The 23,858-nt window shown below is 37.8% G+C and overlaps 2 protein-coding genes and 1 pseudogene across 2 annotated transcripts; 1 reads left to right on the top strand and 2 right to left on the bottom strand.

The window, feature by feature from the left end:
- Positions 1–6,144: 6,144 nt before the first annotated feature.
- Positions 6,145–6,714, bottom strand: LOC139197750 (uncharacterized). The gene has a single exon (XM_070825706.1). The coding sequence runs from the start codon at positions 6,712–6,714 to the stop codon at positions 6,145–6,147; it is 570 nt and encodes a 189-aa protein (XP_070681807.1).
- Positions 6,715–7,530: 816 nt separating this feature from the next.
- On the bottom strand, positions 7,531–9,710 carry LOC139197749 (uncharacterized). The gene is made up of 3 exons (XM_070825705.1): positions 9,195–9,710; positions 8,531–9,057; positions 7,531–7,849 (listed from the first exon to the last, which is right to left on the bottom strand). The coding sequence occupies exons 1-3, from the start codon at positions 9,708–9,710 to the stop codon at positions 7,531–7,533; spliced, it is 1,362 nt and encodes a 453-aa protein (XP_070681806.1).
- A 4,384-nt stretch (positions 9,711–14,094) lies between these two features.
- On the top strand, positions 14,095–20,972 carry LOC103439256 (uncharacterized; annotated as a pseudogene).
- Positions 20,973–23,858: the final 2,886 nt, after the last annotated feature.

The raw sequence follows: 23,858 nt of genomic DNA, 5'->3' as shown, positions 1-23,858 counted from the left end.
ACCCAGCCTAAGCCAGTCCACAGGCCGGCCTAAAATCGACAGACCTTGGGACTGGCTCAAGTGACGCCTAGCTGACGCCAGCGTGGTGTCGGAGGGCAAGGAGCCACGGAGGGAAGGAGCCACGGAGCCGGGATAAGCAGATACGCTTCGGAAGTGGAAAGCTGAAAGTTGATCTTTATCATCGCTGACAGCCGTTGAAGAAGGAGAAGCCGGAACCACCGAGTGAGAGAGTGGTGGCGGTTAGAGATGTTGGAATTGGCTGGAAAGGGAGGAGGGGGGTCGGAGAGAAGTGAAGGGATGAAGAGAAATGGTGTTTCTTGGGGAAAGAAGAGAGCGTGAAGGGGGTGATGGGTATATGCTGACGACCGACATGGAGATACCATTGACAACGCCCATACAGAGCTCCATAGTTCCTGGTTTCGTTCTGAGCTTTTTAGCTTGGTGCCCAGCTTTATAATAATGATTTTAAAATAAAAAATAATTATTTTTTATTATTTTATAATAAAAAATAATTATATTTTAATAAAATTGACTAGGCTATTTTTTGTTAGGGGTGGAGATGTATTGGCCTATTACTATTCATTGGAGTATATTACTGTTCACTAGAGTGGATAAATGGGTTGAGTGCTGGCACAAAATCCTTAGGGGTGGACTTGCTCTGATCTAAAGACGGAACTATTCCATCTCTATGATATAAAGCTATCATATAGAGATGAGCCTCTTTAAGTGTTAACCTACATGTCCATGCATATTAAAACACAAAATGAATCATTAACCTGGAGTCAACATCGCCATGATCAAAGTAAACCAAGATCTTCTATGCTTTTGATCAGCCAAATTTATTGAGATGCTTTCTTAGTTATGTGTAGCAGCATGTGCAGGAATTTAGTTTTATATTTTGACTTTTTACTTAGGGTCCAAGTTATAGCCTAATGGAATTCTAACCTTACACTCTAAACAAATCCTTTAATTAACTGAGACATATTAGGCGTTGGACAGAGGGTAAATATCAGCTACATATATGAAATTCAATAGCTTAATTAATAAAATTTGACGACAAGAGTTGAAATAAAAGCAAAAGAAATGAAATTGAAATAATTCCCTTTATATATGTATGTATATATGTCCATCAATATAAACATCTTTTTAACTAATTGAAAATGGTCAAACTGAAATTATTGAAAGGAAAAAAAATGGTGGAGAACATGTGAAGGTTGGGTACATTTTGCCAGCCTTACAGCAAAGTCATTCTCCTGGTTGCATTGTCCAGGACGGGTTTTCCTTCCTCTAATTCTGCTGCTAGGACGACAACATTGCTGAGCTCAGTGACAAGCATATTGGGGAAAGGAGAATGACCAAGGCCTTGTTTGGTATGGATGGTTGGATTGAATGGATAACTAATTATTTTCAAGGTACGTCGAAAGAAGAAATCAAAATTTGTAGCCAATTTGAAGGTAGAAATGGATTATTCAAGAAAAAAAGTTATCTATTTCAATCATTCCCAAAACGGGAGGCAATAAAAGGAAGAAGTTTTCTTCATGTCTAATCCTTTTCTAAAATAAAAATCATTCTACTCTTCCTTCATTAGGCATTGAATTTAGAGAGTTATCCATTCCACTTCATTCCTCCTTATGGGCCAATTTCATAGTTGACTGCTTGTGGAAACTTGTGGTATGGGTAGTATTTTATTTCTTATATTCGTCATGGGCATGAACATTAATCCATGGTTTGAGTCAACAATTTGCCAACTTTTAAAATTGCATACAAGAGTCCCAGTGGTTTGCCCAGAGGGCAAAGATCACATCACCAATGCCAAAGGACAACAAGAAGCAACGCCAATTGTATTATACAAAAAAAATATTACTCTAGCTCAGATAAGCCAAGACTTACAATCGTGTTCATTTATTGTCAATACCAACATATTTCAGTTGTTTGGGATTCGAACTTTTTGTCGATGACATGTGAGTAGTTAAAACGTTCCTTTTTTTTCTTTACCTTTTTTATAAGGTGATATTCTAAGCAACTTTAATTTTTACGGAGGCGATTTAAACTTCGGTATAAGAGATACATAGTACCCTAACGAATTAGTCCAACTCACATCTACAAAATGAAGTATTGGAACCTTAGAATGATTGGGTAGAATCCATTTTAAAATTATTCTTGTTTGCCGTTATGTTGATGTGATGTGAAATAATCCAACACGCAAATTAAACCCTATTGAATATGTACTTGTAGTATTAAGTAAGTAGGGATCGTTCTAAACCGGGAATTAACTAGGGCTGCTAATCTACTTAAATTAAACTCTAAAACACAAAACTAGACTTAAAAACACAAAACTAGACTCTATAAACTGACCTAAAACACTCAAATAAACAAAACTAACTTTAAAAGACTCAAAACAAGTTCTAAGAACTATTTGGACGAATTTTACACTAGTGAGACTCAAAACACTAATTTGGACATATTGAAACACATTTTTAACTAATCTAAGACACTTAATTGAAAGGGGGATTGATTTGGACGAATTTGATTAAACTAAACAGATTGGAAACTAAAGCAAACTAGGTATGAAATAAAGTGAATTGAATGGTGAAATAGGCTAGTTAGAGGATCCTTCTCCACTCATAAACATATGCAACATAAATCGATTTCCAGTATTGTTTCTTTAAACCATGAACGACAATGCCCAAAATTAATTGTAAATGCACAAATTAACTCTCTGATTTCCCTAAATTCATTGAATTGAATGGACAACGCATCGTAACCAAATTATTCTCATCAAGTTTCCTATATGAACAGCGTGATAGAGATACATTCAAAGATCATTAAGTTCCATGGAAATCATAAGCATTGACAAGGCAATCATAACTATGAACTGCATGATACTCTTGCCAAGAATCTACATAACACGATTGTGGCTAACAATCTCCACTACTTGTAATTATAAGTTCGTAAGGATTAGGTGAAAGTACCTTACAATTTAGCATCAGATTCATGTATGCAAACTAAGTATGCATCCGTAATCAACACACAAGAATAAGTTATCAATCAAATAGATAAGTAAATCACATTCATGTTTTACGAAACAATAACTGAAAGGCATCAATTCATATTAACATATGTCCATGGCTTCGAATTCACCACTAACTAATAAGAACTTAGTTACACATGTTCACAGCAATTGAAAAGCAAATTGAAATAAACATTGAAACTAAAATGAGGGAAAAAGGAACTCTTAGAACTCCCAAGGATGCAGGTGGCTTGTGCACAAGGTTCTCCTTCATCAATAGAATGCACGACAAGGATCTCCTTCTTCACAAAAGGGTGCATCAAAGATGTATGTTGGTGGAGAATGATGTAGAATGGTGTATGAGTTGTGGCAGATTGTATTTCTGAATGGTATGGGGTGGTGACGAATTTTGGCTGAAAAACACATATATATAGGCATGGCAAGAGCTAGGGTTAATCATATTAGGGTTAGAACTTAGTAGATTTTGAGGATTAGGGCTTAAAGGTGCGGCACAAGGGTTTAAATCCACCAAGAAAAGGGTTTTGCCCAATTAATTTCTGAAAAGGATTTGCATAACCCAAATCCATAAGGAAAAAGGCTAATTAAATCAGAATCCAAAGGGAATTGGGTAAGGAAGGGTGCGGCACAGATTGGAGGGAAAATGAGTGGCTTGCAAGGCAAGGCAAAAGCCTTCTAGAAGGGAATAGGCGCTACTTTTGTAGGGATTCTAGAAACAATGTGTTTTGTGGTTGATTTGGGACTTCTAGAAGATAATGCTTCTAAAAATAGCTTCTAGAAATATATATTTAGGTCCCCTTGCAGCTAGAATTAAGGCATGATAAGATTAGGATAGGATAAGATAAGATAAGGTTGGTTTGGATAAGATAAGGTTTGATAAGGTTTTGGATAATGTTTCTTCTTTTGAGCTGATTCCTTATCTTCTTTGTCTTGAATTTAATTTCTTCATCTCCTTATCAGATTCCTAGCCTTTTGAACTCCAAAAACGTCCATCCACCTTGGCCCATACATGTGTTATCCATTTAGTGTCCAAAACTGCTCCAAAATGCACTTTCTTGCCAACTTTGTCATTTGGACCTATAAACACACGAAAATAACTTAAATCACTATATTTAAACACAAACTAACTACGAAAATGCAAGAAAACAAGCTAACTAAGTCCCATAAATATGCTCCTATCAAATCCTCGAGCAAAACAAAGGAAACAAAACAAACAAAACAAAAACATAACATAAACCTTCCAACGTTTGCCTCAAGGATTTCCAATGAAACATGATTAAAAATCACTACTCACATAGGTTTTAGTCATCCCTACTCTCGAGCGCATACTTAATCACATTCATCACTCACTAGTTTGCATTTAATCAATTAAAACAATATTTTTGAATGTAGTAACATGCCTTAGAGAATTCCCTCAATTCCTCACCGGATGTACACTCTATTTTCACATAGATTTTCTGACTACACTCCCTATACTAAGTATATGTGAGAAGATTGATGTAAACATGTAAACTAACACTCACATATGTTTTTAAACAAAGAAAGCACTTTCTGGAGTTATTAACATAAACATGTATATGATCTCATGAACGGAATGTCATTATTTAGACGCGAGAACCAAGGATACCATATGCTCGTACCAATCCCAAACTCCACATATTGAAACACACAACAACCAAGATAAAAGTCTAAGGGTTGTAATGGGGATAAGGGTATCGGCTAACAAAGAAAGGTTAGGGATACACAAAGGTTCTTAAAGCAATAGTAAGCAAAGTAATGAAATCAACTTAGAGTTCACTCTTGAATGCAACAAATAACTTGAAACACTAAGGGGATTTCGTACAACTTAGGGTCATATTCAAACTTTTTGGACCCTTTCTTCAACAACTAATACTTGTGAGTTCATTCTGACTTATTCCACAACTTTTTTTTTCTTTTTCTTCTTTCTGTTTTTTTTTTTTTTTTTTTTTTTGCTTTTCTTTTTCTACTTTTGCCCTATTTCTTTGGCACACAAAACACACTTTTGAAACTCTTCCCCCACACTTGTTTTCTGCAATAATGTTGATCAAAAGGAATTCTCTCTAAGTCATGCTCCACTATACTTTAAGAACAAGGGTGTGGATAGTCCTATTCTAGGCTAGGTCGGGATAATGTGGCTAACAAAGAAAATAGGCTAAATAAGGCTCAAAGGGGTTAAACCTACAAAACAAATGCATGGGATAAAGGCTTTTTGGCTCTGGTGGTAACTACTAAAAAACTTCATCTTGTTATATGTTATGCACTCAATTTTAAGTTTTGAATGAAACGGGCATGAGTTCTAGTATTTGGAACCAAAGTGATGAAACGCATTCTAAGTAGCAACCAAGCAAAGAATAATGAGATCATGCAATGACTTTAGAAAGCAAGAAATCACAGAATAATAACTCTCCAAATAAAGTTTAGGCTCAAGTCTCTCAGGGTTGTACCGTTAGTTTGAGTTCCTTTCTTCAAGTATGTTACAAAAACTGATTTTTTTCCTTTGTGATTACATGTGAATTCGTAAACGACAACTATAACCAAGCATAAACCCAAGAGCAAATCAAACTTCCACCCATGTTTGTAACTTTCTTTAACAGTCATGTAATTAAAAACCAAATCCTCATCATTGTGTTGGAAGGTACTCTAAGACATAAACACACAAAATGACTCTAAAATGATTCTTTTTGGGTTTTTCAAAACGTTTTCTATTTTTTTTTTCAAATTTTCATAATTTTCTTTTAAGACACACTAAAACAATTCAAAACACTCTAAAAACACTTAAAAATAGTGAGAAACAACCCTAGTTATGCTAGGTGGTAAAATCCTACGAATTTGCAATCAAACACTTGTTTACCCCCCCCCCCACACTTAAACCAAACATTGTCCTCAAAGTTTCAAACATAGACTCACACTCAAACAAGCAATCAACACAACTAACAAACATGACAAACACAGCAAAATAACATCAAGAAAGAGTAGAGTGTAGGAACGTAAATCTGGTTATGGAGCTTGAATTCCTTCAATCCCTCGTTTGAACACATGGGTTGCCTCCCAAGAAGCGCTTGCTTTAACGTCTTCCAGCCAAACGATACCTCTAGTTAAGCTTGAATAGGGCCCACGACATGGAGGGGTATGTCCTCCACGGCATGCTCCTCAAATGTCTCATAGTAGGGCTTCAAACGGTGTCCATTGACCTTGAATTCATGTCTTGTCTTCAAACTTTGAATTTGGACTGCATCATGAGGAAAAACATTAGTAACAACAAAAGGTCCAATCCATTTAGAATGCAACTTACCCGAAAACAACCGAAGACGAGAATTGAAGAGTAACACTTTCTGCCCTATAGAGAATGTCTTGCCACAAATCATCTTGTCATGGGCCGCCTCGGTTTTCTCCTTGTAAATGAGAGCGTTCTCATAAGATTCATTCCTAATCTCCTCAAGCTCATTCAATTGCAATTTCCTATGGATTCCTGCGGCATCAATGTCCATGTTGAATGTCTTGACGGCCCAATGTGCACGATGCTCTAACTCAACTGGAAGATGACATGGTTTCCCATAGATGAGACGAAATGGGGATATCCCAATTGGTGTTTTGTAGGCCGTTCGATATGCCCACAATGCATCTTTCAAACACAAGCTCCAATCTTTCCTAGTTGGTCCAACCATTTTCTCCAAAATCTGCTTGATTTTCCTATTCGAAACCTCGGCTTGCCCACTTGTTTAAGGATGATAAGGTGTTGAAACCTTATGCGTAACGTTGTACTTCTTGAGTAGTGCCTTAATGGTTCGATTACAAAAATGGGACCCTCCATCACTAATGAGTACTCGTGGCATTCCAAACCTTGCAAATATGTTAGTTCTAATAAAATCTGCAACCATTTTAGAATCATTAGTACGGGTGGCTTTTGCTTCCACCCATTTCGACACATAATCCACAACAAGTAATATATAAAGAAAGCCATGTGAGGAAGGAAAATGACCCATGAAATCAATACCCCAAACATAAAAAATCTCAACAGAATATATAGGATGCTGCGGCATTTAGTCTTTTGAAGTTATATTACCCATTCTTTCACAACGATCACAGGTTATACAAAAGGTTCTAGCATCTCTAAAGATAGTAGGCCAATAAAAGCCACATTCTAAAACCTTATGTGATGTGCGTTGTGTGCCAAAATGACCCCCACGTGCATAAGTGTGGCAAAAAGTTAAAATCGAATGAAACTCGGAATCATGCACACACCTACGTAGAATCTGATCAGGGCAATGTTTCCACAAATAAGGGTTATCCCAAACATTAAACCGTGCATCTTTCTTGAGTTTATCACGTTGGTGCTTATTTAGGGTGCTTGGGACATGCTTAATGACCAAATAGTTAACTAGATCGGCATACCATGGCTCACTTACCTTAATAGACAACAGTTGCTCATCTGGGAATGTCTTTGGGATGGGCACGGCATTGGCATCTTCTTCATACACCATTCAACTCAAGTGGTCAGCCACCACGTTTTCACTTCTTTTATTGTCCTGGATTTCCACGTCAAACTTTTGGAGAAGTAACATCCAACTAATAAGCCTTGGCTTGGCTTCCTTATTTGTGAGCAAATACTTCAAAGCTGCATGGTCAGTGTAAATAATAACTTTAGTTCCAGGTAGATATGAACGAAACTTATCTAAAGCAAATACAACAGCAAGAAGTTCTTTTTTAGTGGTGGAATAATTCAATTGTGCATCATTCAAGGTCCGGGATGCATAATAGATGACGTGTGGCTTCTTGTCCCTCATTTGCCCCAAAACAGCCCTTAATGCATAATTTGAGGCATCACACATAAGCTTAAAGGGTAGGCTCCAATCTGGTGGGATTATGATAGGGGCCGAAGTTAGCCTTTCTTTGAGGTGATTGAACGCCTTCTCACACTCATCATCGAACTTGAATGTCACATCCTTTTGAAGAAGTTAGCAAAGGGGTTGGGAAATCTTGGAAAAAATCTTTGATGAATCGCCTATAGAACCCTGCATGTCCAAGAAAAGAACGAACATCTCTCACCGAAGTGGGAGAGGGTAAGTAGCGTACAAGATCTACTTTTGATTTATCAACCTCTATTCCCTTTGCAGAAACTATGTGACCTAAAACGATGCCTTGTTTAACCATAAAGTGACATTTTTCCCAATTCAAAACAAGGTTAGTTTCAATGCATCTTTTTAAGATTAAAGTGAGATTTTCTAAACAACCATTAAATGAATCACCAAAACACTAAAATCATCCATGAAAACCTCAGTGATCTTTTCCACAAAATCTAATAATATACTTACCATGCATCTCTGGAATGTGGCTGGTGCACAAACCGAATGACATTCGACGATAAGCAAAAGTACCAAATGGACAAGTAAAAGTAGTCTTTTCTTGATCATTTGGAGCTATAACAATTTGATTATATCCTGAATAACCATCTAGAAAGCAATAAAAAGATGAATGGCTAACCTTTCAAGCATTTGATCAATGAACGGCAAAGGGAAGTGGTCATTTCTTGTGGTGGCGTTTAGCTTCCTATAGTCAATACAAACTCTCCAATCGGTTTGGATACGTGTAGGCACAATCTCATTCTTTGCATTCTTCACCACAGTGACTCCTGATTTCTTTGGTACAACTTGAACCGGTGAAACCCAATGACTATCTGAGATAGGGTAAATGACTCCACAATCAAGAAGCTTGATAATCTCCTTCTTCATAACTTCCATCATTAGAGGGTTAAGTCGACGTTGAGCCTCTCGAGTTGGTTTAGCCCCCTCCTCTAGAAGTATGCAATGCATGCAAGTTGTAGGGCTAATTCTCTTAATGTCGGCCAATGTCCATCCAATTGCCGTTTTGTACTCTTTCAACACCGGAATCAACTTCTCATCCTCCATTGCCGTGAGTGATGAGGAAACAATGATAGGCAATGTCACCTCATCTCCCAAAAATACATACTTTAAATGGTCCGGCAATGGTTTAAGCTCAAGGACAGGTGCCTGAATCACGGAATGTAACAACTTGTTAGTAGAAACGGAATTAGAATTGGGTTGGGTGGCTTACCAAGATGTTGTGGCAATGACTCAAGTGCAGTAACCATCTCTTCTATTTATGCACTAAGGGGCATGGCAAAGACATTCTTATTCTTGTCGTGAGTGAGCTTAGTTTCGGCCTTTGGTTTGTTAAATCCCAATCTATGTATTATGGTGGTTTCAAGAAGATCCCTCTCCAATGAGTCAAGGTAGTCCTGCACCAAAGCATCAAATACATCAATAGAGAAGCAAGAATGATCATCCTTAGGATGTTTTGTAGATTCAGAAATATTGAAATCAAGAACATCCCCATCAAATTCCATTATTAATGTCCATTTAAACACATCTATCTTGGTGCGGGCAGTTTTCATGAAGGTTCTTCCAAGGAGGATCGGCAAGGGTGTAGAATGGGCCAAATCTTCCATCTTTAGCACATAGAAGTCCGTTGGAAATACTAAGTCATTAACCTGCACCAAAACATCTTCCAAAACCCCTTTTGGATATGCATTAGAACGATCGACTAATTGAATGATAACACCATCGTTTTTAAGCTCTCCTTGGTTCATAGATGCATAAATAGAGTATGGCATGACGTTAATGGATGCACCTAGATCTAACATAGCACGCTCAAACTTGGTATTTCCAATAACACAATGAATTGTAAAACTACCTGGATCTTTGCATTTTGGTGGTAGTTTTCTTTGCAAAACGACTGAAACATTCTCACTTACCTTTACAACTTCTTTGTTTGAAATCCTCTTTCTTGTTGTGCAAAGTTCCTTAAAAAACTTAGCATACCTTGGAACTTGTTTGATTGCATCAAGGAGTGGAATATTCACTTACACCTTCCTAAATGTCTCAAGAATGTCCTTCTCATTCTCTTCCTTCTTTGATTGCATAAATCTACGAGGGAAAGGTGCATTGGGTGGAATAGGGTTAGAATGATTCAAAATTAAATCACCCTTACTTGAATTGGACGGTTTAGTTGCACTAGGTGGCTGCGGCATGGTATTTCTTTCCTTGTCGTGGCTTTGTCCAATTCCTCCTCTTCAAACAGCGACTTTTCGTCCTCTTTTTGACTTGGTTTGGACGTATTTGGATTGATTCCCACCTCTTTTCTGTTTCTCAACGTGATGGCTTTAGCGGATTCAAAGCCTCCCTTCAAATTCACAATGGTTGAACTAGGGAGTTTTCCTTGGTCTCGAAACTGTCTTACAAACTCCGCAATCTGCCCAATTTGCTTTCCAATTGATCCACCCTTTTGTCTTGGTTTTGCATTACTTTGGTTTGATTTTCTTGCCCCTGAAACAAATTGGTGAGTAACTTAATAAGTGTGTCATTATCCAAAGAAGTACCTGAAGTGTTTTGGGCAGATTGTTGTAGGGCTTGTGTTGGCACGTATGGCTTTGTGTAGAAGCTTGGGGGTTGCTGCCTAAAGCCTCCTTGTTGTTGGGGTTGTTGGGGCTCCCTCCACTTGAAATTTGGGTGGTCTCTCCAACCTGGATTGTAGGTATTAGAGTATGGATCGTTCCTTGGTTGGTTTTGGCCTTGAAATCCAATTTTATTGGTGCTTTCCCATCCACCATTCTCAATCAATTGAGGGCATTGGTCATTGAGATGTCCTTGCATAAAACACACGCCACAAACACTTGGTCTTTGTATCTTCATCCCTTCGGCCATCTGAGATATAATAGAAGTGAGGTTAGTTAATTGTTATTGAATGTCGGACATAAAACTTACCTTATTGACTTGTTGCCGTGGGGGGTCTCTTTGTCCAAGTCATTCGTATTGTTGTGCATTTAACGTTCGGTTGGCAATTAGGGTCTTTACAGCCATTGGTGTTTTGTCAACCAATGCACCTCCTGCTGAAGCATCTAGCATTTGTCGCTTAATTGGAAGAAGTCCTTCGTAAAAGTATTGAAGTAGAAGTTCTTCTTTCATTTGATGTTGAGGACATGAGGCGACAAGAGCCTTAAAACGCTTATAGTATGCTGGAAAAGACTCTCATTAGCTTTGTTGAATGCCACTAATCTTCTTTCTCAAGAGAATGACTCTCGAAGTGGGGAAAAACTTCTCTAAAAACGCCCTCTTCATGCTTTCCCAAGAAGTGACCGTTCCGGGTGCTAATTCATAAAGCCAATCGTTAGCCTTTTCCAAAAGAGAGAATGGAAAGGCCTTCATCATCAAAATGTTCCCATCAACATTGATGGGTGTCATGCTCGAACAAACCACTTTGAACTCCTTAAGATGCTTGTTTGGATCTTCCATGGACAGCCCATGGTATTTGGGAATGTGATGCAACAAGCTTAACTTCAATTCAAACTCATTGGTCTTGCCTTGAGCAGCCACGGGGTATTGAATGCAAAGGGGTACGACATTGGCCAACCTTGAGGCTGAGAGTTCTTTGATTGTACTATTGTCTGCTGCCATGACTTCCTCTTCTTCTTCTTATTCTTCAATTTCAGATTCGACCTCTGAACTTAAACTAGGTGGATTAGGTTCCGGTTGCTTCCTCTTTCTTCTCAAAGTTCTTTCAAAATCATTGTCGAAGTCCAAAATATGTTCATGAATCGGTTGAGAACTCCAAGTCATAAACTAGTACCTAAACAAAGAAAACAAACACAATCAGCAACTAAGTAGTAGCACGGCAGAAACACATAAACACACACACAAACACACGGACTGACTTTAAAGAAAACACAAAGACATGAAAATAAACAAGGGATTAGCAAGTTTGCTAATTCCCTGCAACGATGCCAAAATTTGATGTGAAATAATCCAACACGCAAATTAAACCCTATTGAATATGTAATTGTAGTATTAAGCAAGTAGGGATCGTTCTAAATTGGGGATTAACTAGGGCTGCTAATCTACTTAAATTAAACTCTAAAACACTAAACTAGACTTAAAAACACAAAACTAGACTCTATAAACTCTAAACTGACCTAAAACACTCAAATCAGCAAAACTAACTTAAAAAGACTCAAAACAGGTTCTAAGAACTATTTGGATGAATTTAACACTAGTGAGACTCATAACACTAATTTAGACAGATTGAAACACCTTTTTAACTAATCTAAGACACTTAATTGAAAGGGGGATTGATTTGGACGAAATTGATTAAACTAAACAGATTGGAAACTAAAGCAAACTAGGTATGAAATAAAGTGAATTGAATGGTGAAATAGGCTAGTTAGAGGATCCTTCTCCACTCATAAACATATGCAACATAAATCGATTTCCAGTATTGTTTCTTTAAACCATGAACGACAATGACCCAAATTAATCGTGAATGCACAAGTTCCCTAAATTCATTGAACTGAATGGACAACGCATCGCAACCAAATTATTCTCATCAAGTTCCCTATATGAACAGCATGATAGAGATACATTCAAAGATCATTAAGTTCCATGGAAATCATAAGCATTGGCAAGGCAATCATAACTATGAACTGCATGATACTCTTGCCAAGAATCTACTTAACACGATTGTGACTTCCACTACCTGTAATTATAAGTTCGTAACGATTAGGTGAAAATCCCTTACAATTTAGCATCAGATTCATGTATGCAAACTAAGTATGCATCCGTAATCAACACACAAGAATAAGTTATCAATCAAATAGATAAGTAAATCACATTCATGTTTTACGAAACAATAACTGAAAGGAATCAATTCATATTAACATATGTCCATGGCTTCGAATTCACCACTAACTAATAAGAACTTAGTTACACATATTCACAGCAATTGAAAAGCAAATTGAAATAAACATTGAAACTAAAACGAGGGAAGAAAGAACTCTTAGAATTCCCAATGATGCAGGTGGCTTGTGCACAAGGTCCTCCTTCATCAATAGAATGCATGGCAAGGATCTTCTTCTTCACAAAAGGGTGCAGCAAAGATGTATGTTGGTGGAGAATGATGTAGAATGGTGTATGAGTTGCGGCATATTGTATTTTTGAATGGTATGGGGTGGTGACGAATTTTGGCTGAAAAACACATATATATAGGCATGGCAAGAGCTAGGGTTAATCAGATTAGGGTTAGAACTTAGTAGATTTTGAGGATTAGGGCCTAAAGGTGCGGCACAAGGGTTTAAATCCACCAAGAAAAGGGTTTGGCCCAATTAATTTCTGAAAAGGATTTGCATAACCCAAATCCACAAGGAAAAAGGCTAATTAAATCAGAATCCAAAGGGAATTGGGTAAGGAAGGGTGCGGCACAGATTGGAGGGAAAAGGAGTGGCTTGCAAGGCAAGGCAAAAGCCTTCTAGAAGGGAATAGGCGCTACTTTTTTAGGAATTCTAGAAACAATGTGTTTTGTGGCTGATTTGGGACTTCTAGAAGATAATGCTTCTAGAAATAGCTTCTAGAAATAGATATTTAGGTCCCCTTGCAGCTAGAATTAAGGCATGATAAGATTAGGATAGGATAAGATAAGATAAGGTTGGTTTGGATAAGATAAGGTTGGATAAGGTTTTGGATAATGTTTCTTTTTTTCAGCTGATTCCTTATCTTCTTTGTCTTGAATTTAATTTCTTCATCTCCTTATCAGATTCCTAGCCTTTTGAACTCCAAAAACGTCCATCCACCTTGACCCATACATGTATCCATTTAGTGCTCAAAACTGCTCCAAAATGCACTTTCTTGCCAACTTTGTCATTTGGATCTACAAACACACGAAAGTAGCTTAAATCACTATAATAAACACAAATAACTATGAAAACGCAAGGAAACAATCTTACTAAGTCGCATAAATATGCTCCTATCATGATGGAGTGTCAAATAAATTTAAAAAAAAATTCTTCTTCATTTGTTTTTTATTTAAGAAAAATGCTAGTAGCTTTCGTCTTTGACACAATGTAATTTTGTCTTTCTACAAACATCCATGGATAATTTGGTTGGGAAGTTTCTATAAATACCCACCCTCAAATGCTTTTATGCATCAAATCAAGCATATCCCACAGCTAGCGTGGAGACACATAAGGAAATAGAGAGAAAATGAAGAGTTTCTTTTCCAAGGAGTCCATTGTTCTATTAGTAATTTTGCTTTCAGCAATTTGCTTGGTCACTGAAGCTCAACAATGTCGTCCAAGCGGAAAATCAGAGGAAGGAACGCACCTCCTGGACATGCAACCAGGAAAATGACTCTGATTGTTGCAAGGCCGGCAAAATGTACCCAACCTATACATGTTCACTGCCAGTGTCTGGTGGGAGCACCAAGGCTTACCTCACTCTAAACAGTTTCGAGAAAAATGGAGATGGTGGCGGTCCATCAGAATGTGACAACTAATACTACAATGACAACACACCAGTTGTGGCATTGTCCACCGGATGGTACAGCAAGGGAGATAGGTGCCATAACCACATCAGAATTAATGGTAATGGGTGCAGTGTGGTGGATGAGTGTGACTCTACTGAGGGATGTGATGCAGACCATGACTACCAACCTCCTTGTCCTAACAACATTGTTGATGCCTCAAAGGCTGTCTGGAAAGCCTTGGGTGTGCCTGAGTACAACTGGGGTGGCCTCGATATCACTTGGTCTGACATTAATTAGTTTCGGTCTATAGCTTGCTGATTTACGTTTACGTTTAATGTGGATTGTGTTCATGTACTATACTGTTTAAGAAGCCAACATACAGGATTGACTTTCGTTTAATTATGTGATCGAACATATATATTAAAATTTCGTTTTCTTATACTTTGACTATTGTGAAATAAAAACCAATATGATCAAACCTTGAAGCAGGTGTCATTTTTTAGCTTTTCTTTCATGTCAAGACATACTTGCCTTCTAATCACAATAAGATAAAAAGAAGTCATGAATGTAATATCTAAATTAAGGCCAGAATTAAAAATATCGAAACGTTTAGTGATTGTAGCAACACATATAATTATAATTTTTTTATTACTGTTAAGTACCCAATTTGAATATGTATTAGTGTATCAGATGAACTTGGTTGATTCCAAACTTGAAACGTCCTAAATCTTATGTTGTTCACAAAACTTTTGCCCCAAGAAGACGAAAAATTTAAACCTAATAATGCTTGGAACTTGAGATTGAAATACAAAATAAATTTCGTTGTTCTAAAACTCACCTCTTCCAATATCAACATGAGCTGACGTTCAAATATTCAGAACATCGATGGTACCATATTAACAGCCACAGTCTACTGAGTGCAAAAGTTGGATTATTTATGATAGTCCTAACTTCTAAGCCCTGCTTTCTAAATGCTATTGGAAAAACAAAAAGTGAAATAGAAAAAGGAAATTTTTAGATGGATGTAATTAAGAATTTTGTGTTTGTTTCTAAGGTATTATAGGCTTGTTTTTACTTTATTCCAAGGGGCACTTAGTAATACTGTTTATAAGTGAGAGGTTAAGTTTGATTCTCGTCAAACGTAAAATTTGAACCATATTATTGCTAGACCATCATGAGGCTTAACCCACTCCCCTGCTCCTTTAGTGTAGATAATATCGTATGTTAAAAAAAAAATTATTTCAAAGTATCAATTTACTTATAATATTCTAAAGGTTATTGCTTGGTTTTATTTCCTAGTATTTCTATTTTGTTCTATTAAAAATTCCTCCAAGTAGAATCAAAGTATTAAACTTTTATTTTTAGTAAATGCACATAATTAAAAAGGATTAAAAAAAAGGATTAGGAACCCGTCAATGGCGCATTACCACTGGGACGAAAATTAATAATGCATACACACCCTGGTAGGGGATCGTTAGGAGTGCGGGTTCATTCCCCACAGATCCCCTCCCCACCCCTCCCTCCTCCCCAAACATTTAACAATGCAACCAACAAATGCTATCGCATGTCCCCAAAAAAAAGTATTAGGAACCCTAATCGTAAGTGGAATCTTCATTTAAAATAATCTGTGACGTTACCGTCATGTTAATAGAGTGTATATAATTTATTGAATTTAAACATCATGATTCTTTCATCGTTGCGTTCTGGCAAAGCCAAGTTGCAAAGAAAAACTAATTTTCTTCCATGTCAGAATGTAATTTTGTCATTCGGCTAACATCCAAGGATAATGTTGTTGGGAAGTTCCTATATATACTCACTCACAAATGCTTTTATGCATCTGTTGACCCTAGAAATTACAAAGCCTACGTGGCGCGCAGGCCGAATATATTCTAAGCTAACTACGTCCTTCGGTGATTGCGGGGCGTGCCAACTCGTCGGCCGAGGCTCGGCCGAGGAGTAAATTTGATGATGCTGCGTTGGGTCGCGCTACTGACTTCTGCGTCTTGCGATTGCGGCCGAGAAAGGAACGCGTCTCGGCCTCTTGGGTTCTCGAGCCTGAAGACAAGGCTGCTATTTCTTACAAAGTTCACGAACCGAATTCGGCTTGCAATGTGCCGAATGTAATAACTGTAACACCTCACCTCGCCGAGAAGGCTAATGAGATGACCTCGACCAACAAGGATTCGAAAACCCTTCTCGACCGAGACTTGGATAGGCAATCGACCGTTCTCGCCGCAGTGCTGTTGATGCCAACGGAAGATACTGCGAGACCGACCGACTCTACGGTGACAGAGCTATCTATGCCGACTTAAGATATCACCGGTTGCTTCCACAGTGCTGTTGATGCCAACGGAAGATGTGTCAGCGAAAAAGGAAAAGAAAAAGATCTCAAGTTGTGAGAGTTTGCACAGGGCAATTTTTGTGTTGATTTGCAGGGGCTTTTCTCTGTTGCTGAATGTCTTGTATTTATAGTAGCAGAACATCTGCTTGTCGCGGTTGGATGATAAACATCTCAATCGCACCCAAAGTCTTTGTGACGGAATATCCTGAGAAATAAAATCATGACCACATGTGAATCTGAAAAATAGGGACTTCTGCATGCCAATCCCGCTTTATCCAACTTTGACTTATCTCTATCCAAACACTGAATCTTTTGGGATGGTTCTACACGGCTCTTCACGTAAAAATATCACCTTGCTGTCATCCTGACAACCTAACCTTCCATCAAATTAGAAGCCTAGCTAGGCTAGGCCTCTTTTTCTTGCCACATGCATGTTACGGCAGCCATCAATCAAAAAAAAAAAAAATATATATATATATATATATATATATGTATATAATCATATATATATATAGCCGAGTTGTTCTAACCCACACGGTACATTGTTAACAAATTCAAATTAAATCGGATTGTTCCTGCTGTCTCTCTGTTGAGATATAATTTGAACCCTATTTATCTGGTTTAAGAAGATGCATATAATTCGTATTAAAAGATAATTATGATAAAAACCATAATATTATCCTTTAACAAAAAATATCTTTCCTTTTCCATCCGACGGTTGAGAACTATGCTTACTCAACGGCCTTGATTACACGGGCCGATGGTGTAAATTTGGGCCCAAACATTGCCCCCCAGTTTCCTTGAGCTTCGGCTTGTAAGCCGAATGATTAAGGAAATTAAATATCTCCAGCCTAATCAGAAGTACTTTTAAACGTCATCCCATGCTGCTGTTCACTCACGGCTCCTTTCGACCAAAGAACAACTCGTGGCCGAAGATAAGTAATAAACAGTCATGAACCAGGGTCGAGAAGAATTGGGATTGGGGTCGAGGATAAATTTGGCCGAGGTCGAGAAAAGTCTTTCTTGGCAGCTCGGCCTGCCTACATATATATACATATCAAACCCACTATCAGCAATCATGACTATATATATATAGATATATATATATATATATACATATATATAAATATGTATATATATGTATGTATGTATTAAACCTCAAACCAGCAACCATGATTTATTCGGCCAAACTTTGACCCTAGCATATTCCTGATTAAATGTTTTTGGAAATTGTTCCCACATTGTGACCATAGGAATGGCACTATCGATAGCAGCGAAAACAACTTTTCTCAGGTCGGCTTGTTTACCGAGCTCGACCAAAATTTAGTAGCGAAAACAACTTTTCTCAAGTCGGCTTGTTTGCCGAGCTCGACCAAAATTTTGCCAAGCACATCACTTGCCAAGCACATCACTTGTTGCCCCCTTATTTTCTTAAGTATCGGTCAAGGGGCCGAATGGTTAAGAAAATAATTTATTATATATATATTTTTAGCAAACGAAAAGAAAAGTGGCCAAACCATAATCAGGAGGAGGCCAACGATGCTTTATTCCAAAACGAGATCTTTGTATATCAACACAGCCACTCAAATTTTGCATTAAGCCGAATAAAAAATGATCTCCAAATATATTTAACTTGGAAAAATATTTTTTATCGACCGTCGAATGTATTGAACAATTATTATGCCCCCCAGGCATAATTTTGGCTTTTAATTCAAACAACTTAGCCAAACAGGATTTCTCCATATCGGCTTTATTGCCAATAATCATATCAATTGGCGTAGTTTCTTGGGCTAGGCCAATATCTTGGCCTCGTTCGTCATTGGAGCATTCCTCTGACGAATCATTTTCCAAGTCAATTTTTGTATCTAGCTCAAGAACTTGAATTTTTTCGTCTAGGCCTACCACACTTTCAGTCTCGACCGAAAAAATAGGTGGCTTTTGTTCTTCGGCCAAATTAACAATTTTCTTAGGCCGATGTCTGATTACGGCCGAAGCGAAAAATTGCCCCCCGGCCTTTGGGCCTAACCATTTTTCAAATGGAATTGATCTGTAGTCAGAAACGTAAGGAAAATTTTCTTCATCTAGCCAGGCATTAAATCGAGCCCTGTCTTCATTTACCCATTGCCCTTGTAGGATAACAGGAGCTTTTATTTTCAACATGCAAGCGAATGACTTTTGCATCTCTCTATGGCCACGAAGAATTTTTTCTGCTTCCAAAGATTTTTTACATTCCTCATTATGTTTTTTCAATTCCTCCAGGAGCTCGTACAATCGGCTACGTTGAGCCAGATTGGAATCTTGATATATCATATGAACTTCGTAGTATAGCACTGGGTCCCACTGGGCGTGCCAAAATGTTGACCCTAGAAATTACAAAGCCTACGTGGCGCGCAGGCCGAATATATTCTAAGCTAACTACGTCCTTCGGTGATTGCGGGGCGTGCCAACTCGTCGGCCGAGGCTCGGCCGAGGAGTAAATTTGATGATGCTGCGTTGGGTCGCGCTACTGACTTCTGCGTCTTGCGATTGCGGCCGAGAAAGGAACGCGTCTCGGCCTCTTGGGTTCTCGAGCCTGAAGACAAGGCTGCTATTTCTTACAAAGTTCACGAACCGAATTCGGCTTGCAATGTGCCGAATGTAATAACTGTAACACCTCACCTCGCCGAGAAGGCTAATGAGATGACCTCGACCAACAAGGATTCGAAAACCCTTCTCGACCGAGACTTGGATAGGCAATCGACCGTTCTCGCCGCAGTGCTGTTGATGCCAACGGAAGATACTGCGAGACCGACCGACTCTACGGTGACAGAGCTATCTATGCCGACTTAAGATATCACCGGTTGCTTCCACAGTGCTGTTGATGCCAATGGAAGATGTGTCAGCGAAAAAGGAAAAGAAAAAGATCTCAAGTTGTGAGAGTTTGCGCAGGGCAATTTTTGTGTTGATTTGCAGGGGCTTTTCTCTGTTGCTGAATGTCTTGTATTTATAGTAGCAGAACATCTGCTTGTCGCGGTTGGATGATAAACATCTCAATCGCACCCAAAGTCTTTGTGACGGAATATCCTGAGAAATAAAATCATGACCACATGTGAATCTGAAAAATAGGGACTTCTGCATGCCAATCCCGCTTTATCCAACTTTGACTTATCTCTATCCAAACACTGAATCTTTTGGGATGGTTCTACACGGCTCTTCACGTAAAAATATCACCTTGCTGTCATCCTGACAACCTAACCTTCCATCAAATTAGAAGCCTAGCTAGGCTAGGCCTCTTTTTCTTGCCACATGCATGTTACGGCAGCCATCAATCAAAATATATATATATATATATATATGTATATATATATATATATGTATATAATCATATATATATATAGCCGAGTTGTTCTAACCCACACGGTACATTGTTAACAAATTCAAATTAAATCGGATTGTTCCTGCTGTCTCTCTGTTGAGATATAATTTGAACCCTATTTATCTGGTTTAAGAAGATGCATATAATTCGTATTAAAAGATAATTATGATAAAAACCATAATATTATCCTTTAACAAAAAATATCTTTCCTTTTCCATCCGACGGTTGAGAACTATGCTTACTCAACGGCCTTGATTACACGGGCCGATGGTGTAAATTTGGGCCCAAACAGCATCAAACCAAGCATATCCACCACAAGAGCACAATTAGAGAGATAGAGAGAAACAGAGAAAATGAAGAGTTTCATTTCCAAAGAATCCATTGCCGTATTAATACTTCTTCTTTCGGCAATTTGCTTGGTCACTGAAGCTCAGCAATGTCGTCCAAGCGGCAGAATTAGAGGAAGGAAGGCCCCTCCAGGACAATGCAACCAGGAGAATGACTCTGATTGCTGTAAGGCCGGAAAAATGTACACAACCTACAAATGTTCACCACCACTGTCTGGCAGCACCAAGGCCTACCTCACTCTTAACAGTTTTGAGAAAAACGGTGATGGAGGCGGTCCATCAGAATGTGACAACAAGTATCACAATGATAACACACCGGTTGTTGCATTGTCGACTGGGTGGTACAACCATGGAAAAAGGTGCCATAACAACATCACCATTAGTGCTAATGGGCGTAGTGTGGTGGCGATGGTGGTCGATGAGTGTGACTCTACTGAGGGATGTGATGCAGATCACGACTACCAGCCTCCTTGTCCTAACAACATTGTTGATGCCTCGAAGGCTGTTTGGAAAGCCTTGGGCGTGCCCGAGGACAATTGGGGTGGCTTAGATATTACGTGGTCCGATGCTTAGTTAATTAGTGTAATGTGTCTAGCTAGCTAGCTACTTGTTGCATTATGTCTATCTATGTGTAATGTGTTGTATAATTATGTATAGAAGTCAATATATATAGCGTATTGACTTCTGATTGTGATAAAATGTATTCTAATTAGGTGTAACTTTATTTTCATTTGAATAAAAATTGCTTTAGTGATATCTATATAAATGGACACAATGTAATCTGATGATTTAGCAGCAGACATGTCCAAAGCTCTATTTTAGGTACAGGCTAGAGTAGAGAATATAGAATGAGATATAAACAAATGGTCTAATTTTCTCCCTATAAAAAAATTGTCTAGGAAAAAAGTTGATGGCGATTCTATTCGACTTCATTCAACTAAAAAATAACACTGTCCTCGTTTTGAATAAGATGCAATATTTGGTAGTGTTGAGAGCATTGAATTATGGATAATGCTTGTGTCCTCTCATGGAGAAACTTACTTGTCCTTCACTTATAAAATTTTTATCATCTTAATATAATAATCAAAATCGTTCATTGTATCATCATCAAAAGGTCATCCGCACAAAAAATTATTCAAATATTTGGAGATATTTTAGCCATTCCTATGCATAAAAGAAATAGACGATTCATCATAAAGATGGTATTTGTTATCAAAACCGTTGATTGGTTTAACATGTATCATTGTTCTAAAATCCCCGCCTAGCGCCACCTAGGCCCCACCTAGGCGCTAGACGGCTGGTCACCGTCCCGATTAATGCCTAGGTGTTTGAAAATTTAGACATGGTGCCTAGACCTTCTAAGGTGCCCTCCTAGATCGCCTAGGCACCCGCCTAGCCCGCCCAGACACACCTAGACACCCCGCCTAGGTTGCGACTCACTTAGACAAAAAATAGATAACTATCATTTTGCATTATTTTTTTAATAAATTGTAAGAAACATGTTGAATACTAAAATGAACACAAATTAAATGTTTGTTCCCCATGTTTTCATTATGTTTCAATACTTCATAATATATATGTCATTCTAATTTGTAATTTATGATGTAATTATATATATTTTAAGTATAAACAAACACTTATTTACACAAAATATAACAAATTTACTTAAATTTGTCTAGTCCGCCTAGGCACTAGGCCCCAACTCATTGCCCGACTAGCACCTAACATCTTTTAAAACCTTAACACGTATAGATGACTAAACGATCTTCAAATTTTGCAAATATAATTTTTAGATGATGATGAAAAATAAAATGATTGGTTGTGATTATAATCTCTCAATTGTGTTACAGGATATATTTATGGGTTCTACTAACACAATTAACAACAAAGGAAATATTGCAACCATATAATTATAGCACGTCCCAATAGTCCACAAGACTACAACCAAATTAATAATTGGGTTTTCTTTATAATTTTTTTTTTTTTAAATTCCCACACTTGAATGTACACAAACACATAACAAACAAGAGTAAATTGTAGATATGGTCTCTTAACTTTAACTCAATTGGAGCAATGGCCCCTCAACTCATCAAAACTTGCAGCTATGGTCCCTCAACTAAAAATTCATTACCATTGGTCCCTCAACTTTAGTTCAACTGGAGAAATGGTCCCTTAACTTTAACCCAATTGTAGCAATGGTCCTTCCAACATAACTCGTTTTGACAAAAATTTTGACGTAGTTGACGAAAAGGACCATAATTACACACTGTAATGAGTTGAGGGATCCTAATTATATAAATGGTTATTCCAACATAACTTATTTTGACAAAATTTTGACAAAATTAATGAAAAGGACTATAACTACACATTTTGATAAGTTGGGGGATCAATGGTAGTGGATTTTTAGTTGAGGGACCATTGCTCCAACTTGATTAAAGTTGATGGACGATTGCTACAATTTACTCTAACAAACAAATATAACTATGAACATCATTTTGTTAACGGAAAAGAAATAAATGAGATTGTCGAAATGGCTACAAACCGAGCTACATTTTGACTTGCGTTTTTATTATTTTAAGTCACAAAATCAACATTTTCTCAAACTTTGTTTCAAATAATTAATTAAGATTTAATTTTACCTAAATTATTCATTCAATCCTTGTGGAAACAATTTTACTTGAGTCGTTTATACTACAAACTACCTTGTTCTCTTGCAAATATTTTTGAGTATTTTTATCCTTACTTTTGAAAGTTGTAAAAATCCTATCACTTCCTCTCGTTTTTTCTTCCTGGGATGAAAGCGCAAAAGATTCGACGAAGGTGTGTAGACGATGGGTAAGAGGGTGATGTTGGACAGAACGGCGGTGGAGGCTGGTGGTTTGGTGCGAGATGGTGGTGGTGCGCAGAAAGTCTGGTGTGGGCGAGATCAACAAGTTTGGGGGGACGACAACAGAGGTTGAAGGTTTCAGTCAAATTTGGGAAAACAACAGACAGTGGCTTAGTTTGGTGTAGCTTTAGCGTGGCTCAACTCCAGCTTCAATGTTCAACAATTTTTTTTAATTTTAAAACCGCTAACAACTATATTTACAAATCCAAACTAGACAAAAACATTCGACAGACGAACGGATACCTAACACAAGCAGATTAATTTCAGAACGATCAAACTTGTTCTGTTATTAAGTTGAAATAAACGAACGGACAAACAAACAAATATGACTATTAACATTATTTTATTAATGCAAAAGAAATAAACAAGATTTCCAAGACGGCTACAAAACAAAAGTTACATTTTGACTTTGTTTGTACCATACTTGACCAATCCCGAAACTACTGAGCACCGGTCAACGTTATACCGTCAAGGACCCAGAAGAGTTTCCCTCAAATGAGGAGGCCAATCATAGTGCAACACATGTCGACATCAGAAGCCAATCATAACGCGACACGTGTCAACATCAGAAG

Source organism: Malus domestica, chromosome 07 (assembly GCF_042453785.1).
Source record: "Malus domestica chromosome 07, GDT2T_hap1".
NCBI classification, from domain to species: domain Eukaryota; kingdom Viridiplantae; phylum Streptophyta; class Magnoliopsida; order Rosales; family Rosaceae; genus Malus; species Malus domestica.
The sequence above is the reverse complement of the archived record's forward strand: the minus strand, read 5'-3'. Positions and strand labels throughout refer to the sequence as shown.